Source organism: Somniosus microcephalus, unplaced genomic scaffold (genome assembly GCF_052327205.1).
Source record: "Somniosus microcephalus isolate GS21.2 unplaced genomic scaffold, FLI_Smic_1.0 unresolved_chr1, whole genome shotgun sequence".
NCBI lineage: Eukaryota > Metazoa > Chordata > Chondrichthyes > Squaliformes > Somniosidae > Somniosus > Somniosus microcephalus.
The window spans coordinates 45,456,502-45,483,186 of record NW_028225179.1 but is presented as its reverse complement, the minus strand read 5'-3'; the positions used below and the strand labels follow the sequence as shown (position 1 = coordinate 45,483,186).

General features: G+C 49.7%; 1 protein-coding gene across 1 annotated transcript in view; it reads right to left on the bottom strand.

Moving 5' to 3' along the window:
• Window positions 1-22,900, bottom strand: part of LOC147094895 (complement factor B-like) — a 202,276-nt gene extending 179,376 nt beyond the window's left edge. The window contains exons 1-7 of the mRNA XM_085974520.1: window positions 22,721-22,900; window positions 21,203-21,376; window positions 13,654-13,734; window positions 12,966-13,060; window positions 12,217-12,340; window positions 11,200-11,328; window positions 7,424-7,504 (exon numbers count right to left, since the gene is read on the bottom strand). Coding sequence (XP_085830646.1) covers window positions 7,424-7,504; window positions 11,200-11,328; window positions 12,217-12,340; window positions 12,966-13,060; window positions 13,654-13,734; window positions 21,203-21,376; window positions 22,721-22,853 — 817 coding nt within the window. The 5' untranslated portion in view covers window positions 22,854-22,900. The remainder of the gene's footprint in view (window positions 1-7,423; window positions 7,505-11,199; window positions 11,329-12,216; window positions 12,341-12,965; window positions 13,061-13,653; window positions 13,735-21,202; window positions 21,377-22,720) is intronic.
• Window positions 22,901-26,685: the final 3,785 nt, after the last annotated feature.

Genomic DNA, 26,685 nt, shown 5'->3' with positions numbered 1-26,685 from the left:
ACTGGGGCAAAAGCAAACTTAATCAGTATGAGTGACATTAACAATGTGAAAGAAAAGCCCAAAATACAGAAAAAGTCAGTACTACTGAAGAACTATAATGGACAGAAAATAGGTAGCTTAGGTGTATGCAGACTTAAAGTGACAGTCAAAGGCAAAGTGCATCATCTCATGTTTTCTGTTGTGGCTGAAAGACTTGATTCGATATTAGGTGACAAAGCTTGTGAAGACTTAGAACTGGTCAAGAGAGTCCACCATATAAACTGTGCCATAAGCAGACCAGATGACTCAGGTGATGAAGCAGAGAGCCCATCAAGGATGAAAAGGCCAAAGGGTCTTCAAAAAGCCTAGTTTCTCCAAGAAGAAAGTAAAAGACTTTAAGCACAAAGAGAAAAAACACAAGGAGAAAAAGTCCAAAGATATAACCGCAGCAGATGTTGTTAAGCAGTGGAAAGGGAAAAAGAAAAGGAAGAAGCCTGCACCAGAGCAGGAAGCAGTTCCGGTGGATACTCCTTCTTCCCTCAGGCCAATCTTTGGTGTTCCATTAGCTGAGGCTGCTGAGAGGACTATGCTGTATGATGGGATCCAGCTGCCAGCAGTTTTTCGAGAGTGCATTGATTACATTGAGAGTTATGGCATGAAGAGTGAAGGAAACACTGAAACCCTCTCCAAGCAAAGATCGCAAGGAGACCTCGATCTATACAAGAGCAGATTGATGACAATGCCGCAACTGCATCTTGTCATTCACCGCCAGAACAATCTCATGAAGACACATCAGACTTACCCGTGTTGAGAAGATCCACACGTGAAGTAAAAAAGCCTGATAGACTTAATCTTTGAGTACAATGTAAAGCTTTGAAAATGTGTTGACTGTTTTGAAAATGTTTATAGAGCACTAACAAAAGTGTTACTGATATTATCTTTATTGTTTTCTTGAAAGTTGATTGATATTGATTTTGTTAAACCTCAAAGAAAGGGGGATGTAACGACCAAAAACATGTCATTCTATAGTGGACACTAGGTGGAGCTGTAGAGCTGTGTAGAGCTGTATATAGCTGTATGTATATAAGACTACACTACCCAGCTGTATGTATATTAAGACTACATTACCCATGAGGCACTAGGCTACCCAGAAGGCAACAGTCAAGATGGATGCCTCTACAGATACTGTACCTAGTCCACATGTGCTCAATAAAAGTGTCTAGCAAAAGCTAGCTGTGTTCATAATAAGAATGTCTATTTATTAATGAGCATAAGAAGTCTGGTGAATCTTCGCTGAACTCCTTCCATGGCAAGAACATCCTTCCTCAGATAAGGCGACCAAAACTGTACACAATACTCAAGGTGTGGTCTGACCAAGGCCCTGTACAACTGCAGCAAGACATCCTTGTTCCTGTATTCGAATCCTCTCGCTACGAAGGCCAACATACCATTTGCCTTCTTAACCGCCTGCTGCACCTGCATGCTTACCTTCATGAAGCCCCCTCATCCCTGGTAACATCCTGGTGAACCTCCTCTGCACCCTTTCTAAGGCCTTGACACCTTTCCTGAAGTGTGGTGGCCAGAACTGTCCACAATACCCCAGCTGAGGCCTAACCAGTGATTTATAAAGTTTTAGCGTGAACTCTTTGCCTTTATATTCTATTCCACTATTCATAAACCCAAGTAAGCCACATGCTTTTTATTAACCACCTTCTCAACTTGCCCTGCCAGCTTTAAGGATTTGTGTGTATGGACACCAAGGTCTCTCTGCTCATCTACATGTTTCAAAGTCGTGCCATGTATAGTATACTGTACTGTCTTTCCATATTATTCCTCCGCAAAATGCCATTTATTTTCTCTCCTCACGTCTCGGGATGTTTTTGTGACCATATGAGAATGGCGGACAGGAAAGACCAGCTGGTCCATCAAGACTGTCCCACACCCATGGACCATCACAACTAGATACTTCCCGACCTCCTCCCACAGAGCCTGGTAGAGGCAAGCAAAATCCTCAGAGGAAAATCCCGGGGCAATAAAGAAGATAGGAACAGGAGTAGACCATTCAGCCTCTTGAACCTGTTCTGCCATTCAATGAGTCATGGCTGATCTGCAACCTAACTCCATATACCCGCCTTTGCCCCATATCCCTTAATACCTCTGGTTAACAGAAAGCTATCAATCTCAGATTTAAAATTAACAATTGATCTCGCATCAACTGCTGTTTGAGGAAGAGAGTTCCAAACTTCTACCTCCCTTTGTGTGTAGAAGTGTTTCCTAACTTCACCCCTGAAAGGTCTGGCTCTAATTATTAGACTATGCCCCAAGTCCTAGAATCCCCAACCAGCGGAAATAGTTTCTCTCTATCTACCCTATCTGTTCCACTGAATATCCTGAAAACTTCGATCAGATCACCACTTAATCTTCTAAATTCCAGGGAATGCAACCCAGGTTTGTGAAATCTCTCCTCGTAACTTAACCCTTGAAGTCCAGGTATCATTCTGGTAAACCTACGCTGCACTCCCTCCAAGGCCAATATATCCTTCCAATACCCTTTTGAAAGTTACTATTGAATCTGCTTCCACCGCCCTTTCAGGCAGCGCATTCCAGATCACAACACCTCGCTGCGTGAAAAAAAATCACCTCATCGCCCCCTCCCTTGGACTTTTGCCAATTATCTTAAACTTGCGTCCTCTGGTTACCAACCCTTCTGCCAATGGAAACAGTTTCTCCTTATTTACTCTTTCAAAAACCATTCAGGATTTTGAACACCTCCATCATATCTCCCTATAGCCTTCTCTGCTCTAAGGTGAAGAATCCCAGCTTCTCCAGTCTCTCCACGTAACTGAAGTCCCTCATCCCCGGTACCATTCTGGTCAATCTCCCCTTAACCTTCTCTGCTCTAAGGAGAATAACCCCAGCTTCTCCAGTCTCTCCATGTAACTGAAGTCCCTCATCCCTGGTACCATTCTGGTCAATCTCCGCTTTACCTTCTCTGCTTGAAGGAGAATAACCCCAGCTTCTCCAGTCTCCCCACGTAACTGAAGTCCCTCATCCCTGGAACCATTCTGGTCAATCTCCTCTTAACCTTCTCTGCTCTAAGGAGAGCAAACCCAGGTACGGGGATCCAGGAGGTAGTGTTGGAGGAGCTGCAGCCCTTGCTCTTGTCCAACAGGTTCGAGGCTCTTACTCCCTGTGAGGACGGGAACGGGGACTGCAGGGAGGATGAGCAACCTGGCCACAGCACCGTCGAATGAGGGGCCATTCAAGTGGGGGGGAGTAAAAAGAAATGTTGTAGTGGTAGGGGATAGTATCATAAGGGGGATAGATTGGGTTCTTTGCAGCAGAGAGCGAGAGTCCCGAAGGTTGTGTTGCCTGCCCGGTGCCAGGGTTAAGGACATCTCCTCTGGGCTGGAGAGAAACTTGGAGTGGGAGGGGGAGGATCCAGTTGTCGTGGTCCATGTTGGTATCAACGACATAGATAGGACAAGGAAAGAGGTTCTGCTGAGGGAGTATGAGCAGCTAGGGGCCAAATTAAAAAGCAGAACCACAAGGGTAATAATCTTTGGATTACTACCTGAGCCACGAGAAAATTTGGCTAGGGTAAATAAAATCAGAGAGTTAAATGCGTGGCTCAAAGTCTGGTGTGGGAGAAATGGGTTTTGCTTCTTGGGACACTGGCACCAGTACTGGGACAGGAGAGAGCTGTTCCGTTGGGACGGACTTCACTTGGCCAGTGCTGGGACTAGAATCCTGGCGAATCGAATAACTAGGGCTGTAGAGAGGGCTTTAAACTAATTAGTGGGGGGGAGGTTTCAAGAGAGCGAAAAATAAAAATGTCAGCGGAGAAGGCAATAGAGCAAAGTAGCAGTGGGGGAATTAAAAACCAGAGCGTGTCAGGAAGGGACAGAATATATAAAGATAAAGGTAAAGTAGTAAAGGGGGTAAAAGCAGGAATAAATTGTCACAAAACATATTTAAAAGTTCTTTATCTGAATGCACGCAGCATTCCTAACAAAATAGACGAGTTGACGGTACAAATAACTACACATGGGTATGATCTGGTGGCCATTACAGAAACATAGCTGCAGGGTGACCATGACTGGGAACTAAACATCCAGGGGTATTTGACTATTAGGAAGGACAGACAGGAAGGTAAGGGAGGTGGGGTGGCTGTGTTAATAAAGGATGGAATCACTGCAATAGTGAGAAATGATATTGGGTCAAAGGATCAGGATAGTGAAAGAGTTTGGGTGGAGATAAGGAATAATAAGGGGAAAAAGTCACTAGTGGGCGTAGTCTATAGGCCTCCTAACAGTTGCAACTCTGTTGGTCGGAGTATAAATCAGGAAATAGTTGGGGCTTGTAATAAGGGAACAGCTATAATCATGGGGGATTTTAACTTTCATATTGACTGGACTAATCAAATTGGGCAGGGCAGCATTGAGGAAGAGTTGCATTAGGGACGGGTTCCTTGAGCAGTATGTTACTGAACCAACCAGGGGGCAGGGAATCTTAGATCTGGTCCTGTGTAATGAGACAGGATTAATAAAAAATGTCCTAGTAAAGGATCCCCTTGGAATGAGTGACCATAATATGGTTGAATTCCAAATTCAGTTGGAGGGTGAGAGAGTTGGATCTCAAACCAGCGTACTAAGCTTAAATAAAGGAGACTATGAAGGTATGAGAGCAGACTTGACTAAAGTGGACTGGGAGAATAGATTAAGGTGTAAGACGGTACATGAGCAGTGGTGTACATTCAAGGAGATATTTCACAACTTTCAAGAAAAATATATTCCACTGAGGAAAAAGGGGCGTAAAAGAAAAGACAGCCATCCGTGGCTAAGTAAAGTAATAAAGGATAGTATCCGACTGAAAACAAGGACATATAAAGTAGCCAAATCTAGTGGGAGGATAGAAGATTGGGAAGCATTTAAAAGCCAGCAAAGAATAACTAAAAGATTAATTAAGAAAGGGAAGATAGATTATGAAAGTAAACTAGCAAAAAATATAAAAACAGATAGCAAGAGTTTCTACAGTTATATAAAAAGTAAAAGGGTGGCTAAAGTGAATGTTGGTCCCTTAGAGGACGAGACCGGGAAATTAGTGGTGGGGAACATGGAGATGGCAAAGGTGCTGAACAAATATTTTGTATCAGTCGTTACAGTAGAGGACACTAAAAATATCCCAACACAGGACAAACAGGGGGCTATAGGGGGGGAGGAGCTAAACACGATTAAAATCACTAAGGAGATGGTACTCGGTAAGATAATGGAACTTAAGGCGGATAAATCCCCTGGACCTGATGGGTTACATCCTAGGGTCTTGAGAGAAGTAGCGGTAGGGATTGCGGATGCATTGGTGGTAATTTTCCAAAACTCCCTGGATTCAGGAAAGGTCCCAGCAGATTGGAAAACTGCTAATGTAACGCCTTTATTTAAAAAGGGAGGTAGACAAAAGGCTGGAAACTATAGACCAGTTAGCCTAACATCTGTGGTTGGTAAAATGTTGGAGTCCATTATTAAGGAAGCAGTAACAGGACATTTGGATAAGCATAATTTAATCGGACAGAGTCAGCATGATTTTATGAAGGGGAAGTCATGTTTGACAAATTTGCTCGAATTCTTTGAGGACGTAACAAACAGGGTGGATAAAGGGGAACCAGTGGATGTGGTGTATTTGGACTTCCAAAAGGCATTTGACAAGGTGCCACACAAAAGATTACTGCACAAGATAAAAAATCACGGGATTGGGGGTAATTCACTGGCATGGGTGGAAGATTGGCTATCTAACTAAAAACAGAGAGTGGGGATAAATGGTTCATTCTCGGGTTGGCAATCAGTAACTAGTGGTGTTCCGCAGGGGTCAGTGCTGGGACCCCAACTCTTTACAATTTTTTATTAACGATTTGGAGGAGGGGACCAAGTGCAACGTATCCAAGTTTGCTGACGATACAAAGATGGGAGGGAAAGCAGTGAGTGAGGAGGACATAACAAACCTGCAAAAGGACATAGACAGGCTAAGTGAGTGGGCAGAAATTTGGCAGATGGAATATAATGTTGGAAAGTGTGAGGTTATGCACTTTGGCAGAAAAAATCGAAGAGCAAGTTATTATCTAAATGGAAAGAAACTGCAAAGTGCTACAGTACAAAGGGATCTGGGGGTCCTGGTGCATGAAACACAGAAAGTTAGTATGCAGGTACAGCAGGTGATCAGGAAGGCCAATGGAATCTTGGCTTTTATTGCAAGAGGGGTGGAGTATAAAAACAGGGAAGTTTTGCTTCAGTTATACAGGGTATTGGTGAGGCCACACCTGGAATATTGCGTATAGTTTTGGTTTCCATATTTAAGAAAAGATATACTTACTCTCGAGGCGGTTCAGAGAAGGTTCACTAGGTTGATTCCAGAGATGAGGGGGTTGACTTATGAGGAAAGGTTGAGTAGGTTGGGCCTCTGCTCATTGGAGTTCAGAAGAATGAGAGGCGATCTTATCGAAACATATAAGATTGTGAGGGGGCTTGATCGGGTGGATGCGGTGAGGATGTTTCCACTGATGGGTGAGACTAGAACTAGGGGGCATAATCTTAGAATAAGGGGCTGCCCTTTCAAAACTGAGATGAGGAGAAACTTCTTCACTCAGAGGGTAGCAAATCTATGAAATTTGCTACCTCAGAGAGCTGTGGAAGCTGCGACATTAAATAAATTTAAAACGGAGATAGACAGTTTCCTAGCTGATAAGGGAATTAGAGGTTACGGGGAGTGGGCAGGGAAGTGGACGTGAGTCTAGGTTCGGATCAGCCATGATCCTATTGAATGGCGGAGCAGGCCCGAGGGGCCGTTATGGCCTACTCCTGCTCCTACTTCTTATGTTCTTATGTTCTCCAGTCTCTCCATGTAACTGAAGTCCCTCATCCCCGATACCATTCTGGTCAATCTCCTCTGCACACTCTCCAAAGCCTTGACATCCTTCCTAAAGTGCGGTGCCCTGATGGGACACAATATTCCAGCTGGGGCCAGACCAGTGTTTTATAAAAGTTTAGCAATAACTTCCTGGCTTTTTTACTCTATTCCACTATTTATAAAGCCAAGGACCCCGTATGCTTTTTCAACAGCCTTCTCAACTTGTCCTGCTACCTTCAAAGATTTGTGTAGAAGAACTGCCCCAGGTCTCTCTGTTCCTACACCCCCTTTAACATTGTACTATGTTAGTATGTACAGTCTCTCCTCATTATTCCTACCAAAATGTATCACTTCACACTTCTCTGCGTTTAACTGCATCTGCCCTCTGTCTGCCCATTTCACCAATCTGCCTCTTTCCTCCTGAAATCCGTTAATATCCTCCTCACTGTTTACCACATTCCTGAGTTTTGTGTTATCTGCAAACTCTGAAATTATGCCCCTGTGTAGCCAAGTTAAGGTTGTCAATATATATCAACAAGATGGTTACCGAGATTCTTATCAGGGTCTGGGACAGTTTCCTTGATCCTCTGGACCACTTCCACAGGATTTGGACCTCCATTGTGTCTACCTGTCAAGACATTGGTTCAATCATTAGGAGTGGGCGTCGACACTGCAGATAATCAGAAATTCACAGTCAACAATTAAACAACGATTATGGACAACAAATCCCTGAAGGTAGCAGGCCAGGAAGATAAGGTGGTTAAGAAGGCATACGGAATGCTTGCCTTTGTTAGCCATAGCATAGAATACAAGAGCAGGGGGGTTATGCTTCAACTGTATAAAACACTGGTTAGGCCTCAGCTAGAGTACTGCGAGCAGTTCTGGTCACCACATTACAGGAAGGATGTGATTGCACTAGAGAGGGTACAGAGGAGATTTACAAGGATGGTGCCGGGAGTAGAGAATCTGAGCTATGAGGAAAGACTGGATAGGCTGGGTCTGTTTTCCTTGGAACAGTGGAGGCTGAGGGGAAACCTTATTGAGGTGGATAAAATTATGAGGGGCATAGATAAAGTGGATAGAAAGGATCTATTTCCCTTAGCAGAGGGGTTAAAAACCAGGGGGCACAGATTTAAAGTAATCAGGGGAAGGTTTAGAGGGGATTTGAGGGGAAATGTCTTCACCCAGAGGGTTGTGGGGGTCTGGAACTCACTGCCTGAAAGGGCGGTAGAGGCAGGAACACTAACCACATTTAAAAAGTACTTGGATGTGCACTTGGGATGCTCTAACCTGCAGGGCTGCGGACCGAAAGTTGGGAAGTGGGATTAGGCTGGGTAGCTCCTTGTTGGCCGGTGTGGACACGGTGGGCTGAAATGGCCTCCTTCCGTGCTGTAACTTTCTATGATTCTATGAGTTAGAGCACAGGTTAGATACAGAGAAAAGCTCCCTCTACACTGTCCCATCAAACACTCCCAGGGCAGGTGCAGCATGGGTTAGTTACAGAGTAAAGCTCCCTCTACACTGTCCCATCAAACTCTCCCAGGGCAGGTACAGCACGGGTTAGATACAGAGTAAAGCTCCCTCTACACTGTCCCATCAAACACTCCCAGGGCAGGTGCAGCATGGGTTAGTTACAGAGTAAAGCTCCCTCTACACTGTCCCATCAAACTCTCCCAGGGCAGGTACAGCACGGGTTAGATACAGAGTAAAGCTCCCTCTACACTGTCCCATCAAACACTCCCAGGGCAGGTGCAGCATGGGTTAGTTACAGAGTAAAGCTCCCTCTACACTGTCCCATCAAACTCTCCCAGGGCAGGTACAGCATGGGTTAGTTACAGAGTAAAGCTCCCTCTACACTGTCCCATCAAACTCTCCCAGGGCAGGTACAGCACGGGTTAGATACAGAGTAAAGCTCCCTCTACACTGTCCCATCAAACACTCCCAGGGCTGGTACAGCATGGGTTAGATACAGAGTAAAGCTCCCTCTACACTGTCCCATCACACACTCCCAGGGCAGGTACAGCACGGGTTAGATACAGAGTAAAGCTCCCTCTACACTGTCCCATCAAACACTCCCAGGGCAGGTACAGCACGGGTTAGATACAGAGTAAAGCTCCCTCTACACTATCCCATCAAACACTCCCAGGGCAGGTACAGCATGGGTTAGATACAGAGTAAAGCTTCCTCTACACTGTCCCATCAAACACTCCCAGGGCAGGTACAGTACGGGTTAGGTAGAGAGTAAAGCTCCCTCTACACTATCCCATCAAACACTCCCAGGGCAGGTACAGCACAGGTTAGATACAGAGTAAAGCTCCCTCTACACTGTCCCATCAAACACTCCCAGGGCTGGTACAGAACGGGTTAGATACGGAGTAAAACTCCCTCTACACTGTCCCATCAAACACTCCCAGGGCAGGTAGAGCACGGGTTAGATACAGAGTAAAGCTCCCTCGACACTGTCCCATCAAACACTCCCAGGGCTGGTACAGCACGGGTTAGATACAGACTAAAGCTCCCTCTACACTGTCCCATCAAACACTCCCAGGGCAGGTACAGCACGGGTTAGATACAGAGTAAAGCTCCCTCTACACTGTCCCATCAAACACTCCCAGGGCAGGTACAGCATGGGTTAGATACAGAGTAAAGCTCCCTCTACACTATCCCATCAAACACTCCCAGGGCAGGTACAGCACGGGTTAGATACAGAGTAAAGTTCCCTCTACACTGTCCCATCAAACACTCCCAGGGCTGGTACAGCACGGGTTAGATACAGAGTAAAGCTCCCTCTACACTGTCCCATCAAACGCTCCCAGGGCTGGTACAGCACGGGTTAGATACAGAGTAAAGTTCCCTCTACACTGTCCCATCAAACACTCCCAGGGCAGGTACAGCACGGGTTAGATACAGAGTAAAACTTCCTCTACACTGTCCCATCAAACACTCCCAGGGCAGGTACAGCACAGGTTAGATACAGAGTAAAGTTCCCTCTACACTGTCCCATCAAACACTCCCAGGGCTGGAATAGCACGGGTTAGATACAGAGTAAAGCCCCCTCTACACTGTCCCAACGAACACTCCCAGGGCAGGTACAGCATGGGTTAGATACAGAGTAAATCTCCCACTACACCAGTAATGGGAAAGTCGAGTAACTGGGCATTTAACTCATTTGCTGCTTGTGGGATTTGCTGTTCACAAAATGGCTGCGCCTTTTCCCTGGTACTTCATTCGCTGTGAAGCACTTTGTGATGTCCTATGATCACGAAAGGAGCTGTAGATTTTCAAATCACTCCATGGCACTCGCTATCTCCGACAGTGCGGCGCTCCCTCAGTACTGCCCCTCCGATAGTGCGGCGCTCACTCATTACTGACCCTCCGACAGTGCAACACTCCCTCAGTACTGACCCTCTGACAGTGCAGCACTCCCTCAGTACTGACCCTCCGACAGTACAGCTCTCCCTCAGTACTGACCCTCCGACAGTGCGGCGCTCCCTCAGTACTGCCCCTCCAGCAGTGCGGCGCTCACTTAGTACTGACCCTCCGACCGTGCAGCACTCCCTCAGTACTGACCCTCCGACAGTGCAGCACTCCCTCAGTACTGACCCTCTGACAGTACAGCTCTCCCTCAGTACTGACCCTCCGACAGTGCAGCTCTCCCTCAGTACGGCCCGTCCAACAGTGCAGCACTCCCTCAGTATTGCCCCTCCAACAGTGCAGCACTCCCTAGGTAGTGCCCCTACGACAGTGCAGCACTCCCTCAGTACTGCCCCTCTGACAGTGCAGCGCTCCCTCAGTACTGCCCCTCCGACAGTGCAACGCTCCCTCAGTGATGCCCCTCTGACAGTGCAGGGCTCTCTCAGTACTGCCCATCCAACAGTGCAGCACTTCCTCAGTATTGCCTCTCCAACAGTGCAGCACTCCCTTAGTACTGCCCCTCTGACAGTGCAGCACTCCCTCAGTACTGCCCCTCCTACAGTGCAGCGCTCCCTCATTACTGCCCCTCCGACAGTACAGCACTCCCTCAGTACTGCCCCTCCGACAGTGCGGGTCTCCCTCAGTACTGCCCCTCCGACAGTGCAGCGCTCCCTCAAGACTGCCCCTCCGACAGTGCAGCACTCCCTCAGTACTGCCCCTCTGACAGTGCAGCACTCCCTCAGTACTGCCCCTCCGACAGTGCAGCACTCCCTCAGTACTACCCCTCCGACAGTGCAGCACTCCCTCAGTACTGCCCCTCCGACAGCACAGCGCTCGGGGAGAGATATTCCTTTCTTAAAGAATGAGGCGCTTGTTTGAATCAGTGGGAGTTGGAAGGTGACTCGTTACCGTCTGTGATCAGTAATATAATCTGCCGGGGAACTCGCTTGTTGCTGGTAGACTGCACCGTCTTATTAACAGATTCTAGAACCTTCAGCAGTGCTCCTCCAATATTGGTGCCCATCTCGTTCAGGAACTCTGTGGGAGGTTGAAGAAAGTATGTTTATTGTGTGTGGGGGAGAGAGACAGAGAGGGGGAGAGAGGGCGAGAGGGAGCGAGAGGGAGCGAGAGGGAGCGAGAGGAAGACGGAGAGGGAGCGAGACGGAGAGGGAGCGAGACGGAGAGGGAGCGAGAGAGACAGAGCGAGAGAGAGAGACAGAGAGAGGGAGAGAGGCAGACAGGGACAGAGAGAGGGACAGAGAGAGGGACAGAGAGAGGGACAGAGAGAGGGAGACAGACAGCGAGAGAGAGAGAGAGCGAGAGAGAGAGAGAGAGAGACAGAGAGAGAGAGAGAGAGAGAGAGGGAGAGACAGAAAGAGAGAGAGACAGAGGGACAGAGAGAGAGAGACAGAGAGAGAGAGAGACAGAGAGAGAGACAGAGAGAGAGAGACAGAGAGAGAGACAGAGAGATACACAAGAGAGAGAGACAGAGAGAGAGAGAGAGAGAGACACAGAGAGAGAGGGAGAGAGAGACACACACAGAGGGAGACAGACAGACAGAGGGACAGAGATAGAGAGAGACAGACAGAGACAGAGAGAGCGATACAGAGACAGAGACAGACAGAGAGGGAGAGAGGGACAGAGAGCGGGAGAGTGAGATGGAGAGAGAGATAGCGGAAGAGAGAGAGAGAGAGAAGGAGATAGGGAGAGAGAGAGAGAGAGAGTGAGACAGAGAGAGAGAATGAGATAGGGAGAGAGAGAGAGAGACAGGGAGAGAGAGAGAGAGAGAGAGACAGGGAGAAAGAGAGAGACAGGGAGAGAGAGAGAGACAGGGAGAGAGAGAGGAGTGAGAGAGAGATAGAGAGCGAGTGAGAGAGAGAGAGCGAGAGTGAGAAACAGAGATAGTGAGAGGGGAATAGTTCTTACCCGTGTAGTTCAGATTCTCGAAGTACTCGATGTAGACGGGGCCATTACGGGGCTTTTCTTCACAAAGAACTTTTGAGGCGAAACACAGCACAAAATATTTCACTTTTGCGGATATCTCTGTGGTCTATGGAGAGAAAGGAGAGGCTGGGTTCAGGGGCAGGGTCCCATCCAACTCTCCGACCTCCCGCAGAGGAACCGAGGGGGGAATCAGAAGCACACACACACACACACACACCAGGATAGGCCCGGGATCCAGGGACTTCAGTTATGTGGAGAGACTGGAGAAGCTGGGATTCTCCTTAGACTCGAGAAGGTTAAGGGGAGATTTGATAGAGGTGTTTAATATCATGAAGGGTTTTGATAGAGTAAATAAGGAGAAACTGTTTCCAGTGGCAGGAGGGTCGGTAACCAGAGGACACAGATTTAAGGTGATTGGCAAAAGAACCAGAATGCTATTTATACAGCGAGTTGTTGTGATCTGGAATGTGCTGCCTGAAAGGGCGGTGGGAGCAGATTCAATAGTAACTTTCAAAAGGGAATTGGATAAAGGCTTGAAGGGGAAAAATATGCAGGGCTATGGGGAGAGAGCAGGGGGGGAATGGGATTAATTGGAGAGCTTTTTCAAAGAGCCGGCACAGGCACGATGGGCCAAATGGCCTCCTTACTGGGTTGCGGGGTTCAGTGATGCCTTCCCGGTTAGCAGGGTCGATGGGTGTTGTGGGGGGTGGGAACGCCCCGAACTATCGTACCTTCTCACTAAACTCAGCGACGAACTGCAGGGTCTTCTGAAAATTCTCCTCTCCGACGCTTCCGGAAGCATCCAGTACAAAGTAGAGATGCGTACCTAGGTGTCAAGATCAGCAAGGGTTTAAATAGGGAGTCTCACCATCAGGGACCCCTTTTAAAGAGAGAGTCTCACCATCAGGGAATCCTTTTACAGAGAGAGTCTCACCATCAGGGACCCCTTTTAAAGAGGGGGTCTCACCATCAGGGACCCCTTTTAAAGAGAGTCTCTCCATCAGGGATCCCTTTTAAAGTGAGTCTCTCCATCAGGGACCCCTTTTAAAGAGAGAGTCTCACCATCAGCGACCCCTTTTAAAGAGGGAGTCTCACCATCAGTGACCCCTTTTAAAGAGAGAGTCGCACCATCAGGGACCCCTTTTAAAGAGGGGGTCTCACCATCAGGGACCCCTTTTAAAGAGGGAGTCTCTCCATCAGGGACCAATTTTACAGAATGAGCTGCACTGTCCTTTCCTTCAATGTATCTCGTTTCCCCTCACCACACTCTCCCTCCCACCCCGCCCCTATCTCTGCAACTGTGTCCCGAACGGCAAAGTGAGGGATATTGTTGGAGGTCGGGCTGAACTGGCAGGCAGGGGGAGCGCGACACAGGGCGCATCCGCATAGCCGCGGATGGGAGACACATTAACCACTTACCTTCCTTGGCGTGGTCGAGTATCTCTTCGGATAGAGTCAGCTTCTCCGCCACAATCTTGGGATCGTCAAAAGAGAATCGGTCTGCAAAAAGGCAATAGAAACTAAATGGTACAATGTTAAAGGGGCTGCATGAACAGAGACACCTTGGGGTGTGCGTGCACAAATCTTTGAAGGTGGCAGGGCAAGTTGAGAAGGCCGTTAAAACGGCATAGATGACCCTTTGGCTTTATAAATAGAGACATTGGGCAGGATTTTCATTTGGCCATGGAGGCGGGATTGGAGGCGTGTGGGGGGGTTAAAATCGCGAAGTCAGGGGGCACAAACCCATCCCGCCCCCAACCCGCCTCCATGCCCGTTTCCCAGGAGGCGGGTACCTGACCTGTGCTGGGAGCTGCCTCCCTGCGGCGGGAAGGGGATTAGTGCCAATTAACTGCCTGTTAACAGGTAGTTAACAGGCAGTTTTTAGCCTAATCCCTATTTTCATTCCTGAAGTGTGGGAATCCCGATGGCTCCAAACCACGCCAAGTTAGCAAGGCGGACCGTCGGGCTGAAGGGTTCGAGATGTCCGGTGTTCAGGTGAGTGATGGGTGCATGAGTGCAGAGGTGTGTGTGTTTGGTGTGTGTAAAGTGTTTAAATTAGTTTTACTTACCATTACTTACTAATGCAGGCTTCCTTCCTTCAGGTCTCAGGAGTCCCTCATCTCACTGGCACAGAAAGCAGAATGGCCGCGAGCTGTCAAAAGCTGCAGCCTCGGCTTTCTGTTCTGGAGAGATTTCTAACTGAGTCTGTGGAGAAGGACTCAAGTTAGAAGTCAGATTATCAGTGTTTGACAGCTTCACAGAGCCGTCAAACGCTGATATTTCATCTGTCAAAAGCTCCTGACAGATGAAATGTCAATCTGTGATGTCACCTGTTGCCGGGTGGCCCTTAATGGGCCTGCTGAGCCCGCTGGGCGGGTTCAACAAGGTCAATCAAGGGAAAATCGAGTTGGTTGGCCACAACCCAAAAAGTGGGAGTCCCGCCTCCTAAACGCCTCCATTGATAAAATCCAGCCCATAGAGTACAAAAGCAAGGAAGTTATGGTAAACCCTTTATAAACCACTGGTTAGGGCCCAGCTGGAGTCTTGTGTCCAATTCTGGGCTCCACACTTTAGGAAGGATGTCAAGGCCTTGGACAGGGTGAAGAGGAGATTTACTAGAATGGTACCAGGGATGAGGAACTTCAGTGATGTGGAGAGACTGGAGAAGCTGGGGTTGTTCACCTTAGAGCAGAGAAGGTTAAGGGGAGATTGACCAGAATGGTACCAGGGATGAGGGACTTCAGTGATGTGGAGAGACTGGAGAAGCTGGGGTTGTTCTCCTTAGAGCAGAGAAGGTTAAGGGGAGATTGACCAGAATGGTACCAGGGATGAGGGACTTCAGTGATGTGGAGAGACTGGAGAAGCTGGGGTTGTTCACCTTAGAGCAGAGAAGGTTAAGGGGAGATTGACCAGAATGGTACCGGGGATGAGGGACTTCAGTGATGTGGAGAGACTGGAGAAGCTGGGGTTGTTCTCCTTAGAGCAGAGAAGGTTAAGGGGAGATTTGATAGAGGTGTTGAAAACCATGAAGGGTGTTGATAGAGTAAATAAGGAGAAACTGTTTCCAGTGGCGGGAGGGTCGGTAACCAGAGGACACAGATTGAAGGTGATTGGCCAAAGAACCAGAGGGGGAGATGAGGAAACATTTTTTTACGCAGTGAGCTGTTGAGATCAGCCATGTTCTCATTGAATGGCGGAGCAGGCTCGAGGGGCCGAATGACCTACTCCTGCTCCTATCTTCTATGTTTCTATGTTCCTATGATCTGGAATGCGCAGCCTGAAAGGGAGGTGGAAGCAGATTCAATCGTAACTTTCAAAAGGGGAATTGGCTAATACTTGAAGGGAAGAATTCACATGGCCCTGGGGAAAGGGCGGGGAAAGGGACTAATTGGATTGCAATGCAAAAAAGCCGGCACGGGCTCGATGGGCTGTATCATTCTATGTGAGTCCGGCTCCCATCGCTCAACAGCTCCCGTGAGAGGGGTAGGGTCTGCCATCCGACCTTTCACCCCAGACTGACCATCTTCTCCGGCCCAGTGCAAACCGTTCTGGGCTGACAGGTCAAAGGGTACACCCTGACGTCCCATTTGACCCCAACGCCCACCCACCCCCCCACCGAGATGACCATCCGACCCCCATCTCCTCTCTGTCACACCAAGACCGCCTATTTCCACCTCCGTAACATCACCCGACTCCGCCCCCTTGCCTCAGCCCACCCGCTGCTGAAACCCTCATCCATGCCTTTGTTACCTCCAGACTCGACTATTCCAAAGTTCACCCGGCCGGCTTCCCATCTTCCACACTCCGTAAACTTCAGCTCATCTGAAACTCTCCTGCTTGGATCCTAACTCGCACCAAGTCCCGCTCACCCATTCGTCACCCCCTGTGCTCGCTGACCTACATTGGCTCCCGGTCCAATACTGCCTCAACAGTAAAATTCTCATCCAAGTTTTCAGATCCCTCCATGGCCCTCGCCCCCTCCCTATCTCTATAACCCCTTCCAGCCCCATAACCCTCCCTATCACTATAACCTCTTCCAGACCCTACAACCCTCACTATCTCTGTAACCTCCTCCAGCCCCTACAAACCTCCCTATCTCTATAACCTCTTCCAACCCCTACAACCATCCTTATCTCTGTAACTTCCTCCAGCCCCTACAACCCTCCCTATCTATATAACCTCTTCCAGCCCCATAATCCTCCCTATCTCTATAACCTCTTCCAGCCACTACAACCCTCCCTATCTCTGTAAACTCCTCCAGCCCCTACAACTCTCCCTATCTCTGTAACCTCCTCCAGCCCCTACAACCCTCCCTAACTCTGTACTCTCCTCCAGCCCCTACAAACCTCGCTATCTCTGTAACCTCCTCCAGCCCCTACAACCCTCCCTAACTCTGTACCCTCCTCCAGCACCTACAACCCTCCCACTCTCTGTAACCTCCTCCAGCCCCGACAACCCTCCCTATCTCTGTAACCTCCTCCAGCCCCTACCACTCTCCCTATCTCTGTCACCTCTCCCAGCCCCTACAACCCTCCCTATCTCTGTAACCTCCTCCAGCCCCTACAACTCTCCCTATCTCTGTAACCTCCTCCAGCCCCTACAACCCTCCCTATCTCTGTAACCTCCTCCAGCCCCTACAAAACTCCGTGGCCTAGAAATTGAGTTTGCGCTGCGCCGGGGCTTAACGCCGGAAATTTAGCGCCGGTGCTAAGTCGCGCTTTGCGCGCCAGAAATTCAGTAGCGCCGCGCCCAAACGGCTGCCGGCGCTACTGAAGGCTGTTTGCGCCTGAAAACTGGCGCTACGCGCTGCATTGCGGCGCTATTCTGGCGCCCGATGCGGTGCGGCAGGCTCGGGAAGTGCAGGCCTCCTCCTTCAGTTAAGGAGGAGCTGCCTGCACCCGCCCGCTGGCCGGTTAAATCGCCACAAAAATGAGCCCGGCACCTCGGGGAAGTGCCGGGCTCGCAGCCGAGAAGCATCTGTTCCGCGGGGTGGGGGTGGGGGAGTCCGGGGAGGGAGGTGCGGGCAGGCGGCTGGCGGGAAAGCGGCCGGCCGCCGCTCCACCTTTATGCGCCGGCGCAAAGTCGTGCAAGACTCTGTTGCCAGAGTCTTAGTTGCGGCTGCCACGGGCGAGGCGGCCGCAACTGAATTTCGGCGCTGGGGCCCGTCACCACGGCAACCGGGATGCTGCGCACACCGATGACGTCATCGGTGCCGGCGCAGCGCTACCGGTGTAACGCCGATGTTGGGCCCTAGTCAATTTCAAAACCGGCTGTAAGTCCAGCGCAATGCCCTCTAGCGCCGCAAAATGGGCGCTAAGCCCACTCAATTTCTAGGCCCGTATCTCTGTAACCTCCACCAGCCCCTACAACCCTCCCGATCTCTGTAACCTCCTCCAGCCCCTACAACCCTCCCTATCTCTGTAACCCCCTCCAGCCCCACAACCCTCCCTATCTGTAAACTTCTCCAGCCCCTACAACCCTCCCTTTCTCTGTAACCTCCTCCAGCCCCACAAACCTCCCTATCTCTATAACCTCCTCCAGCCCCTACAACCCTCCGTATCTCTATAACCTCCTCCAGCCCCTACAACCCTCCCTATCTGTGTAACCTCCTCCAGCCCCTACAACCCTCCCTATCTCCGTAACCTCCTCCAGCCCCACAACTCTCCCTATCTCTGTAACCTCCTCCAGCCCCATAACCCTCCCTATCTCAGTAACCTACTCCAGCCCTACAACCCTCCCAATTTCTGTAACCTCCTCCAGCCCCTACAACCCTCCCTATCTCTGTAACCTCCTCCAGCCCCTACAACCCTCCCTATCTCTGTAACCTCCTCCAGACCTACAACCCTCCCTATCTCTGTAACCTCCTCCAGCCCTACAACCCTCCCTATCTCTGTAACCTCCTCCAGCCCCTACAACCCTCCCTATCTCTGTAACCTCCTCCAGCCACATAACCCTCCCTATCTCTGTAACCTCCTCCAGCCCTACAACCCTCCCTATCTCTGTAACCTCCTCCAGCCCCATAACCCTCCCTATCTCTGTAACCTCCTCCAGGCCCATAACCCTCCCTATCTCAGTAACCTCCTCCAGCCCAACAACCCTCCCTATCTCTGTAACTACCTCTAGCCCCTACAACCCTCCCTATCTCTGTAACCTCCTCCAGCCCCATAACCCTCCCTATCTCAGTAACCTCCTCCAGCCCCTACAACCCTCCCTATCTCTGTAACCTCCTCCAGCCCCATAACCCTCCCTATCTCTGTAACCTCCTCCAGCCCTACAACCCTCCCTATCTCTGTAACATCCTCCAGCCCTACAACCCTCCCTATCTCTGTAACCTCCTCCAGCCCCACAACCCTCCCTATCTCTGTAACCTCCTCCAGCCCCTACAACCCTCCCTATCTCTGTAACCTCCTCCGGCCCCATAACCCTCCCTATCTCTGTAACCTCCTCCAGGCCTACAACCCTCCAAGATCTCTGCGCTCCTCCGATTCTGGCCCCGATTTCCATCGCTCCACCATTGGCGGCCGTGCCTTCAGCTGCCTGGGAACCTAAGCTCTGGAATTCCCTCCCTAAACCTCTCCGCCTCTCTGCCTCTCTCTCCTCCTTTAAGATGCTCCTTAAAACCGATCTCATTGGTCAAGCTTTAGGTCACCTGTCCTAATATCTCCTTATGTGGCTCGGTGTCAAATTTTGAAAATGTTCCTCTGAAGAGCTTTGGGATGTAATATGGCCTTAAGGGTGCTATATAAATAAATGTTGTTGTTGTTGTATCTAAGCCATGCAGTACTTTACTCTGTACCTAACCCGTGCTGTACCTGCCCTGGGAGTGTTTGATGGGACAGTGTAGAGGGAGCTTTACTCTGTATCTAACCCGTGCTGTACCTGCCCTGGGAGTGTTTGATGGGACAGTGTAGAGGGAGCTTTACTCTCTATCTAACCCGTGCTGTACCTGCCCTGGGAGTGTTTGATGGGACAGTGTAGAGGGAGCTTTACTCTGTATCTAACCCGTGCTGTACCTGTCCTGGGAGTGTTTGATGGGACAGTGTAGAGGGAGCTTTACTCTGTATCTAACCCGTGCTGTACCTGTCCTGGGAGTGTTTGATGGGACAGTGTAGAGGGAGCTTTACTCTGTATCTAACCCGTGCTGTACCTGCCCTGGGAGTGTTTGATGGGACAGTGTAGAGGGAGCTTTACTCTCTATCTAACCCGTGCTGTACCTGCCCTGGGAGTGTTTGATGGGACAGTGTAGAGGGAGCTTTACTCTGTATCTAACCCGTGCTGTACCTGTCCTGGGAGTGTTTGATGGGACAGTGTAGAGGGAGCTTTACTCTGTATCTAACCCGTGCTGTACCTGTCCTGGGAGTGTTTGATGGGACAGTGTAGAGGGAGCTTTACTCTGTATCTAACCCGTGCTGTACCTGTCCTGGGAGTGTTTGATGGGACAGTGTAGAGGGAGCTTTACTCTGTATCTAACCCATGCTGTACCTGCCCTGGGAGTGTTTGATGGGGCATTGTAGAGGGCACTTTACTCTGTATCTAACCCGTGCTGTACCTGCCCTGGGAGTGTTTGATGGGACAGTGTAGAGGGAGCTTTACTCTGTATCTAACCCGTGCTGTACCTGCCCTGGGAGAGTTTGATGGGACAGTGTAGAGGGAGCTTTACTCTGTATCTAACCCATGCTATACCTGCCCCAGGAGTGTTTGATGGGACAGTGTAGAGGGAACTTTACTCTGTATCAAACCCCGTGCTGTACCTGCCCTGGGAGTGTTTGATGGGGCAGTGTAGAGGGAACTTTACTCTGTATCAAACCCCATGCTGTACCTGCCCTGGGAGTGTTTGATGGGACAGTGTAGGGGGAGGTTTACTCTGTATCTAACCCGTGCTGTACCTGCCCTGGGAGTGTTTGATGGGACAGTGTAGAGGGAGCTTTACTCTGTATCTAACCCATGCTGTACCTGCCCCAGGAGTGTTTGATGGGGCAGTGTAGAGGGAACTTTACTCTGTATCAAACCCCATGCTGTACCTGCCCTGGGAGTGTTTGATGGGACGTTGTAGAGGGAGCTTTACTCTGTATCTAACCCCATGCTGTACCTGCCCTGGGAGTGTTTGATGGGACGGTGTAGAGGGAGCTTTACTCTGTATCTAACCCGTGCTCTACCTGCCCCAGGAGTGTTTGATGGGGCAGTGTAGAGGGAACTTTACTCTGTATCAAACCCCGTGCTGTACCTGCCCTGGGAGTGTTTGATGGGACAGTGTAGGGGGAGGTTTACTCTGTATCTAACCCGTGCTGTACCTGCCCTGGGAGAGTTTGATGGGACAGTGTAGAGGGAGCTTTACTCTGTATCTAACCCATGCTATACCTGCCCCAGGAGTGTTTGATGGGACAGTGTAGAGGGAACTTTACTCTGTATCAAACCCCGTGCTGTACCTGCCCTGGGAGTGTTTGATGGGGCAGTGTAGAGGGAACTTTACTCTGTATCAAACCCCATGCTGTACCTGCCCTGGGAGTGTTTGATGGGACAGTGTAGGGGGAGGTTTACTCTGTATCTAACCCGTGCTGTACCTGCCCTGGGAGTGTTTGATGGGACAGTGTAGAGGGAGCTTTACTCTGTATCTAACCCATGCTGTACCTGCCCCAGGAGTGTTTGATGGGGCAGTGTAGAGGGAACTTTACTCTGTATCAAACCCCATGCTGTACCTGCCCTGGGAGTGTTTGATGGGACGTTGTAGAGGGAGCTTTACTCTGTATCTAACCCCATGCTGTACCTGCCCTGGGAGTGTTTGATGGGACGGTGTAGAGGGAGCTTTACTCTGTATCTAACCCGTGCTCTACCTGCCCCAGGAGTGTTTGATGGGGCAGTGTAGAGGGAACTTTACTCTGTATCAAACCCCGTGCTGTACCTGCCCTGGGAGTGTTTGATGGGACAGTGTAGGGGGAGGTTTACTCCTGCAATAACTAGTTCACTTTACTTTCACAGGTGGGTTCTCTTCCCAGCCACCTGCCGGTCGAAAGGCAGGTCTGTGAGGATGATCCTCGTAGCACGAGTTCCGCGAAGCAGATGTAAGTGACGACATCGCCCTCGTCGAAGCCATCTCCCCGTCTGCTGCCTCCGAGAGGGATCCCAGGGTCAGGACAGAAGGACTCTGCAAGGCAAAGAACAACTTACTGCACAACAACAACAACAAGAACATGTATTTATATAGCGCCTGTAACGTAGTAAAACATCCCAAGGCACTGCACAGGATTATTATAAGACAAAAAATTTGACACCGAGCAACATAAGTGTAATGATCAATAACATGTCATTCTAGAATGGTACACTAGGTGGAGCTGTATGTTTAGTAGGGGCTACCCACAAGGCAGTAGTCAAGATGGATGCCTGTACACTAGTCCACATTGCTGAATAAATGACTAGCTCAAGCTAGCTGTTCATAATGAAAACTTCTATTTATTTATGAACATAACAATAAGGAGAAATTAGGGCAGGTGACCAAAAGCTCGGTCAAAGAGGTAGGTTTTAAGGAGCGTCTTAAAGGAGGAAAGAGAGGTAGCGAGGCGGAGAGGTTTAGCCAGGGAATTCCAGAGCTTAGGGCCTAGGCAACAGATGGCACGGCCACCGATGGTTGAGCGATTATAATCAGGGATGCTCAAGAGGACAGAATTAGAGGAGCACAGATATCTTGGGGGGTTGTGGGGCTGGAGGAGATTACAGAGATAGGGAGGGGGCGAGGGCCATGGAGGGATTTGAAAACAAAGATGAGTATTTTGAAATTGAGGCATTGCCGGACCGGGAGCCAATGTAGATTAGCGAGCACAGGGGGTGATGGGCGAACGGGACTTGGTGAGAGTTGGGACACGGGCAGCCGAGTTTTGGATGACCTCAAGTTTACGTAGGGTGGAATGTGGGAGGCCAGCCAGGAGTGCATTGGAATAGTCGAGTCTGGAGGTAACCAAGGCATGGATGAGGGTTTCAGCAGCGGATGAGCTGAGGCAAGGGCAGAGACGGGCGATGTTACGGAGGTGGAAATAGGCGGTCTTAGTTATGCTGCGGATATGTGGTCGGCAGCTCATTTCAGGGTCAAATATGACACCAAGGTTGCGAACAGTGTGGTTCAGCCTCAGACAGATGTTAGGGAGAGGGATGGAGTCAGTGACTAGGGAACGGAGTTTGTGGCGGGGATTAGAAACAATGGCTTCGGTCTTCCCAATATTTAATTGGCGAAAATTTCTGCTCATCCAGAACTGGATGTCGGACAAGCAGTCCGACAATTGTGGGCTTCACATCGCCCCCAAGCCCACCGGGTAGCGATTCGGGCCCTGGGGGGGGGGTGGGGGTGGTGTGTGTGTGTGTCTGTGTGTGTGTGTGTGTGCGTGTGTGGGCTCAGTACCACACCAGGTTGAGTTCGGCCAACTCAGCACTAGGCCGGGATGGAGCTCTGTGTAGGGGTGGGGACGTTCAGCTCCACTCGTGTTGGGTCTCAGCTCACCTCCAGCGTCGCACACTGTGGTCCTCCCGCTCCACCGCCCGTTCGGGAGGCAGGTCCGTCTCTGGGAGCCGATCAGGCCGAATCCTTGGTCGCACTCAAACTCGATGGTGTCGTTGACCGCGTAGCTCATCATCCGGGGGTGGAAGAACCCGTTCTCGATGTAGGTTGGCCCCACGCACGTGTAGGCTGTCGGGAGAGAGCCGTAGGTGAGGCGTAGGTGTCCGGCCTACTGTAAGTTAATCATATATCCCCTCGTACCATAGGTAAGGCGTATGTCCCCTCGTACTGTACATTAATCGTACGTCCCCCTTGTACCGTAATTTAATCGTATGTCCCCCTCGTACTGTCAGATAATTGTACATACCCCTCGTATCCTAAGTTAATCGTATGTCGCCCTCACACCGTAAGTTAATTGTATGTCCCCCATGTACCGTAGAATAATCGAATGTCCCCCTTGTACTGTAAGTTAATCGTATGTCCCCCTCACATCATAAGTTAATCATATGTCCCGTCGTACCATAAGTTAATCGTACGTCCCCTCATACCATAATGGAATCGTATGTCTCCCTCGTACCATAAGTGAATCGTATGACCCCTCACACCATAAGTTAATCGTATGTCCCCTCGTACCGTAAGTTAATCTTATGTGCCCTCGTACCGTAAGTTAACCGTATGTCCCCCTCACACCATAAGTTAATCGTATGTCTACCCTTGTACGATAAGTTAATTGTATGTCCCCTCGTACCATAAGTTAATCGTATGTCCCCTCGGACCGTAAGTTAATCGTATGTCCCCCTCACACCATAAGTTAATCGTATGTCCCCCTCGTACCATAAGTTAATTGTATGTCCCCCTCGTACCGTAAGTTAATTGTCTCTCCCCCTCACACTGAGTTAATTGTCTCTCCCCCTCACACTGTGAGTTAATTGTCTCTCCCCCCTCACACTGTGAGTTAATTGTATCTCCCCCCTCACACTGTGAGTTAATTGTCTCTCCCCCTCACACTGTGAGTTAATTGTCTCTCCCCCTCACACTGTGAGTTAATTGTCTCTCCCCCTCACACGGTGAGTTAATTGTCTCTCCCCCTCACCCTGTGAGTTAATTGTCTCTCCCCCTCACACTGTGAGTTAATTGTCTCTCCCCCCTCACACTGTGAGTTAATTGTCTCTCCCCCCTCACACTGTGAGTTAATTGTCTCTCCCCCCTCACACTGTGAGTTAATTGTATCTCCCCCTCACACTGTGAGTTAATTGTCTCTCCCCCCTCACACTGTGAGTTAATTGTCTCTCCCCCTCACACTGTGAGTTAATTGTCTCTCCCCCCTCACACTGTGAGTTAATTGTATCTCCCCCTCACACTGTGAGTTAATTGTCTCTCCCCCCTCACACTGTGAGTTAATTGTCTCACCCCCTCACACTGTGAGTTAATTGTCTCTCCCCCCTCACACTGTGAGTTAATTGTCTCTCCCCCCTCACACTGTGAGTTAATTGTCTCTCCCCCTCACACTGTGAGTTAATTGTCTCTCCCCCTCACACTGTGAGTTAATTGTCTCTCCCCCTCACACTGTGAGTTAATTGTCTCTCCCCCCTCACACTGTGAGTTAATTGTCTCTCCCCCTCACACTGTGAGTTAATTGTCTCTCCCCCCTCACACTGTGAGTTAATTGTCTCTCCCCCCTCACACTGTGAGTTAATTGTCTCTCCCCCTCACAGTGAGTTAATTGTCTCTCCCCCCTCACACTGTGAGTTAATTGTCTCTCCCCCCTCACACTGTGAGTTAATTGTCTCTCCCCCCTCACACTGTGAGTTAATTGTCTCTCCCCCTCACACTGTGAGTTAATTGTCTCTCCCCCCTCACACTGTGAGTTAATTGTCTCTCCCCCCTCACACTGTGAGTTAATTGTCTCTCCCCCTCACACTGTGAGTTAATTGTCTCTCCCCCCTCACACTGTGAGTTAATTGTCTCTCCCCCTCACACTGTGAGTTAATTGTCTCTCCCCCCTCACACTGTGAGTTAATTGTCTCTCCCCCTCACAGTGAGTTAATTGTCTCTCCCCCTCACACTGTGAGTTAATTGTCTCTCCCCCCTCACACTGTGAGTTAATTGTCTCTCCCCCTCACACTGTGAGTTAATTGTCTCTCCCCCTCACAGTGAGTTAATTGTCTCTCCCCCTCACACTGTGAGTTAATTGTCTCTCCCCCCTCACACTGTGAGTTAATTGTCTCTCCCCCCTCACACTGTGAGTTAATTGTCTCTCCCCCCTCACACTGTGAGTTAATTGTCTCTCCCCCTCACACTGTGAGTTAATTGTCTCTCCCCCTCACAGTGAGTTAATTGTCTCTCCCCCTCACACTGTGAGTTAATTGTCTCTCCCCCTCACACTGTGAGTTAATTGTCTCTCCCCCCTCACACTGTGAGTTAATTGTCTCTCCCCCTCACACTGTGAGTTAATTGTCTCTCCCCCCTCACACTGTGAGTTAATTGTCTCTCCCCCCTCACACTGAGAGTTAATTGTCTCTCCCCCCTCACACTGTGAGTTAATTGTCTCTCCCCCTCACACTGTGAGTTAATTGTCTCTCCCCCCTCACACTGTGAGTTAATTGTCTCTCCCCCCTCACACTGTGAGTTAATTGTCTCTCCCCCTCACACTGTGAGTTAATTGTCTCTCCCCCCTCACACTGTGAGTTAATTGTCTCTCCCCCTCACAGTGAGTTAATTGTCTCTCCCCCTCACACTGTGAGTTAATTGTCTCTCCCCCCTCACACTGTGAGTTAATTGTCTCTCCCCCTCACACTGTGAGTTAATTGTCTCTCCCCCCTCACACTGTGAGTTAATTGTCTCTCCCCCCTCACACTGTGAGTTAATTGTCTCTCCCCCTCACACTGTGAGTTAATTGTCTCTCCCCCCTCACACTGTGAGTTAATTGTCTCTCCCCCTCACACTGTGAGTTAATTGTCTCTCCCCCTCACACTGTGAGTTAATTGTCTCTCCCCCCTCACACTGTGAGTTAATTGTCTCTCCCCCCTCACACTGTGAGTTAATTGTCTCTCCCCCCTCACACTGTGAGTTAATTGTCTCTCCCCCCTCACACTGTGATTTAATTGTCTCTCCCCCTCACACTGTGAGTTAATTGACTCTCCCCCTCACACTGTGAGTTAATTGTCTCTCCCCACTCACACTGTGAGTTAATTGTCTCTCCCCCTCACACTGTGAGTTAATTGTCTCTCCCCCCCTCACACTGTGAGTTAATTGTCTCTCCCCCTCACACTGTGAGTTAATTGTCTCTCCCCCTCACACTGTGAGTTAATTGTCTCTCCCCCCTCACACTGTGAGTTAATTGTCTCTCCCCCTCACACTGTGAGTTAATTGTCTCTCCCCCCTCACACTGTGAGTTAATTGTCTCTCCCCCTCACACTGTGAGTTAATTGTCTCTCCCCCTCACACTGTGAGTTAATTGTCTCTCCCCCCTCACACTGTGAGTTAATTGTCTCTCCCCCTCACACTGTGAGTTAATTGTCTCTCCCCCTCACACTGTGAGTTAATTGTCTCTCCCCCCTCACACTGTGAGTTAATTGTCTCTCCCCCCTCACACTGTGAGTTAATTGTCTCTCCCCCTCACACTGTGAGTTAATTGTCTCTCCCCCCTCACACTGTGAGTTAATTGTCTCTCCCCCTCACACTGTGAGTTAATTGTCTCCCCCCTCACACTGTGAGTTAATTGTCTCTCCCCCTCACACTGTGAGTTAATTGTCTCTCCCCCTCACACTGTGAGTTAATTGTCTCTCCCCCCTCACACTGAGTTAATTGTCTCTCCCCCCTCACACTGTGAGTTAATTGTCTCTCCCCCCTCACACTGTGAGTTAATTGTCTCTCCCCCCTCACACTGTGAGTTAATTGTCTCTCCCCCTCACAGTGAGTTAATTGTCTCTCCCCCTCACACTGTGAGTTAATTGTCTCTCCCCCCT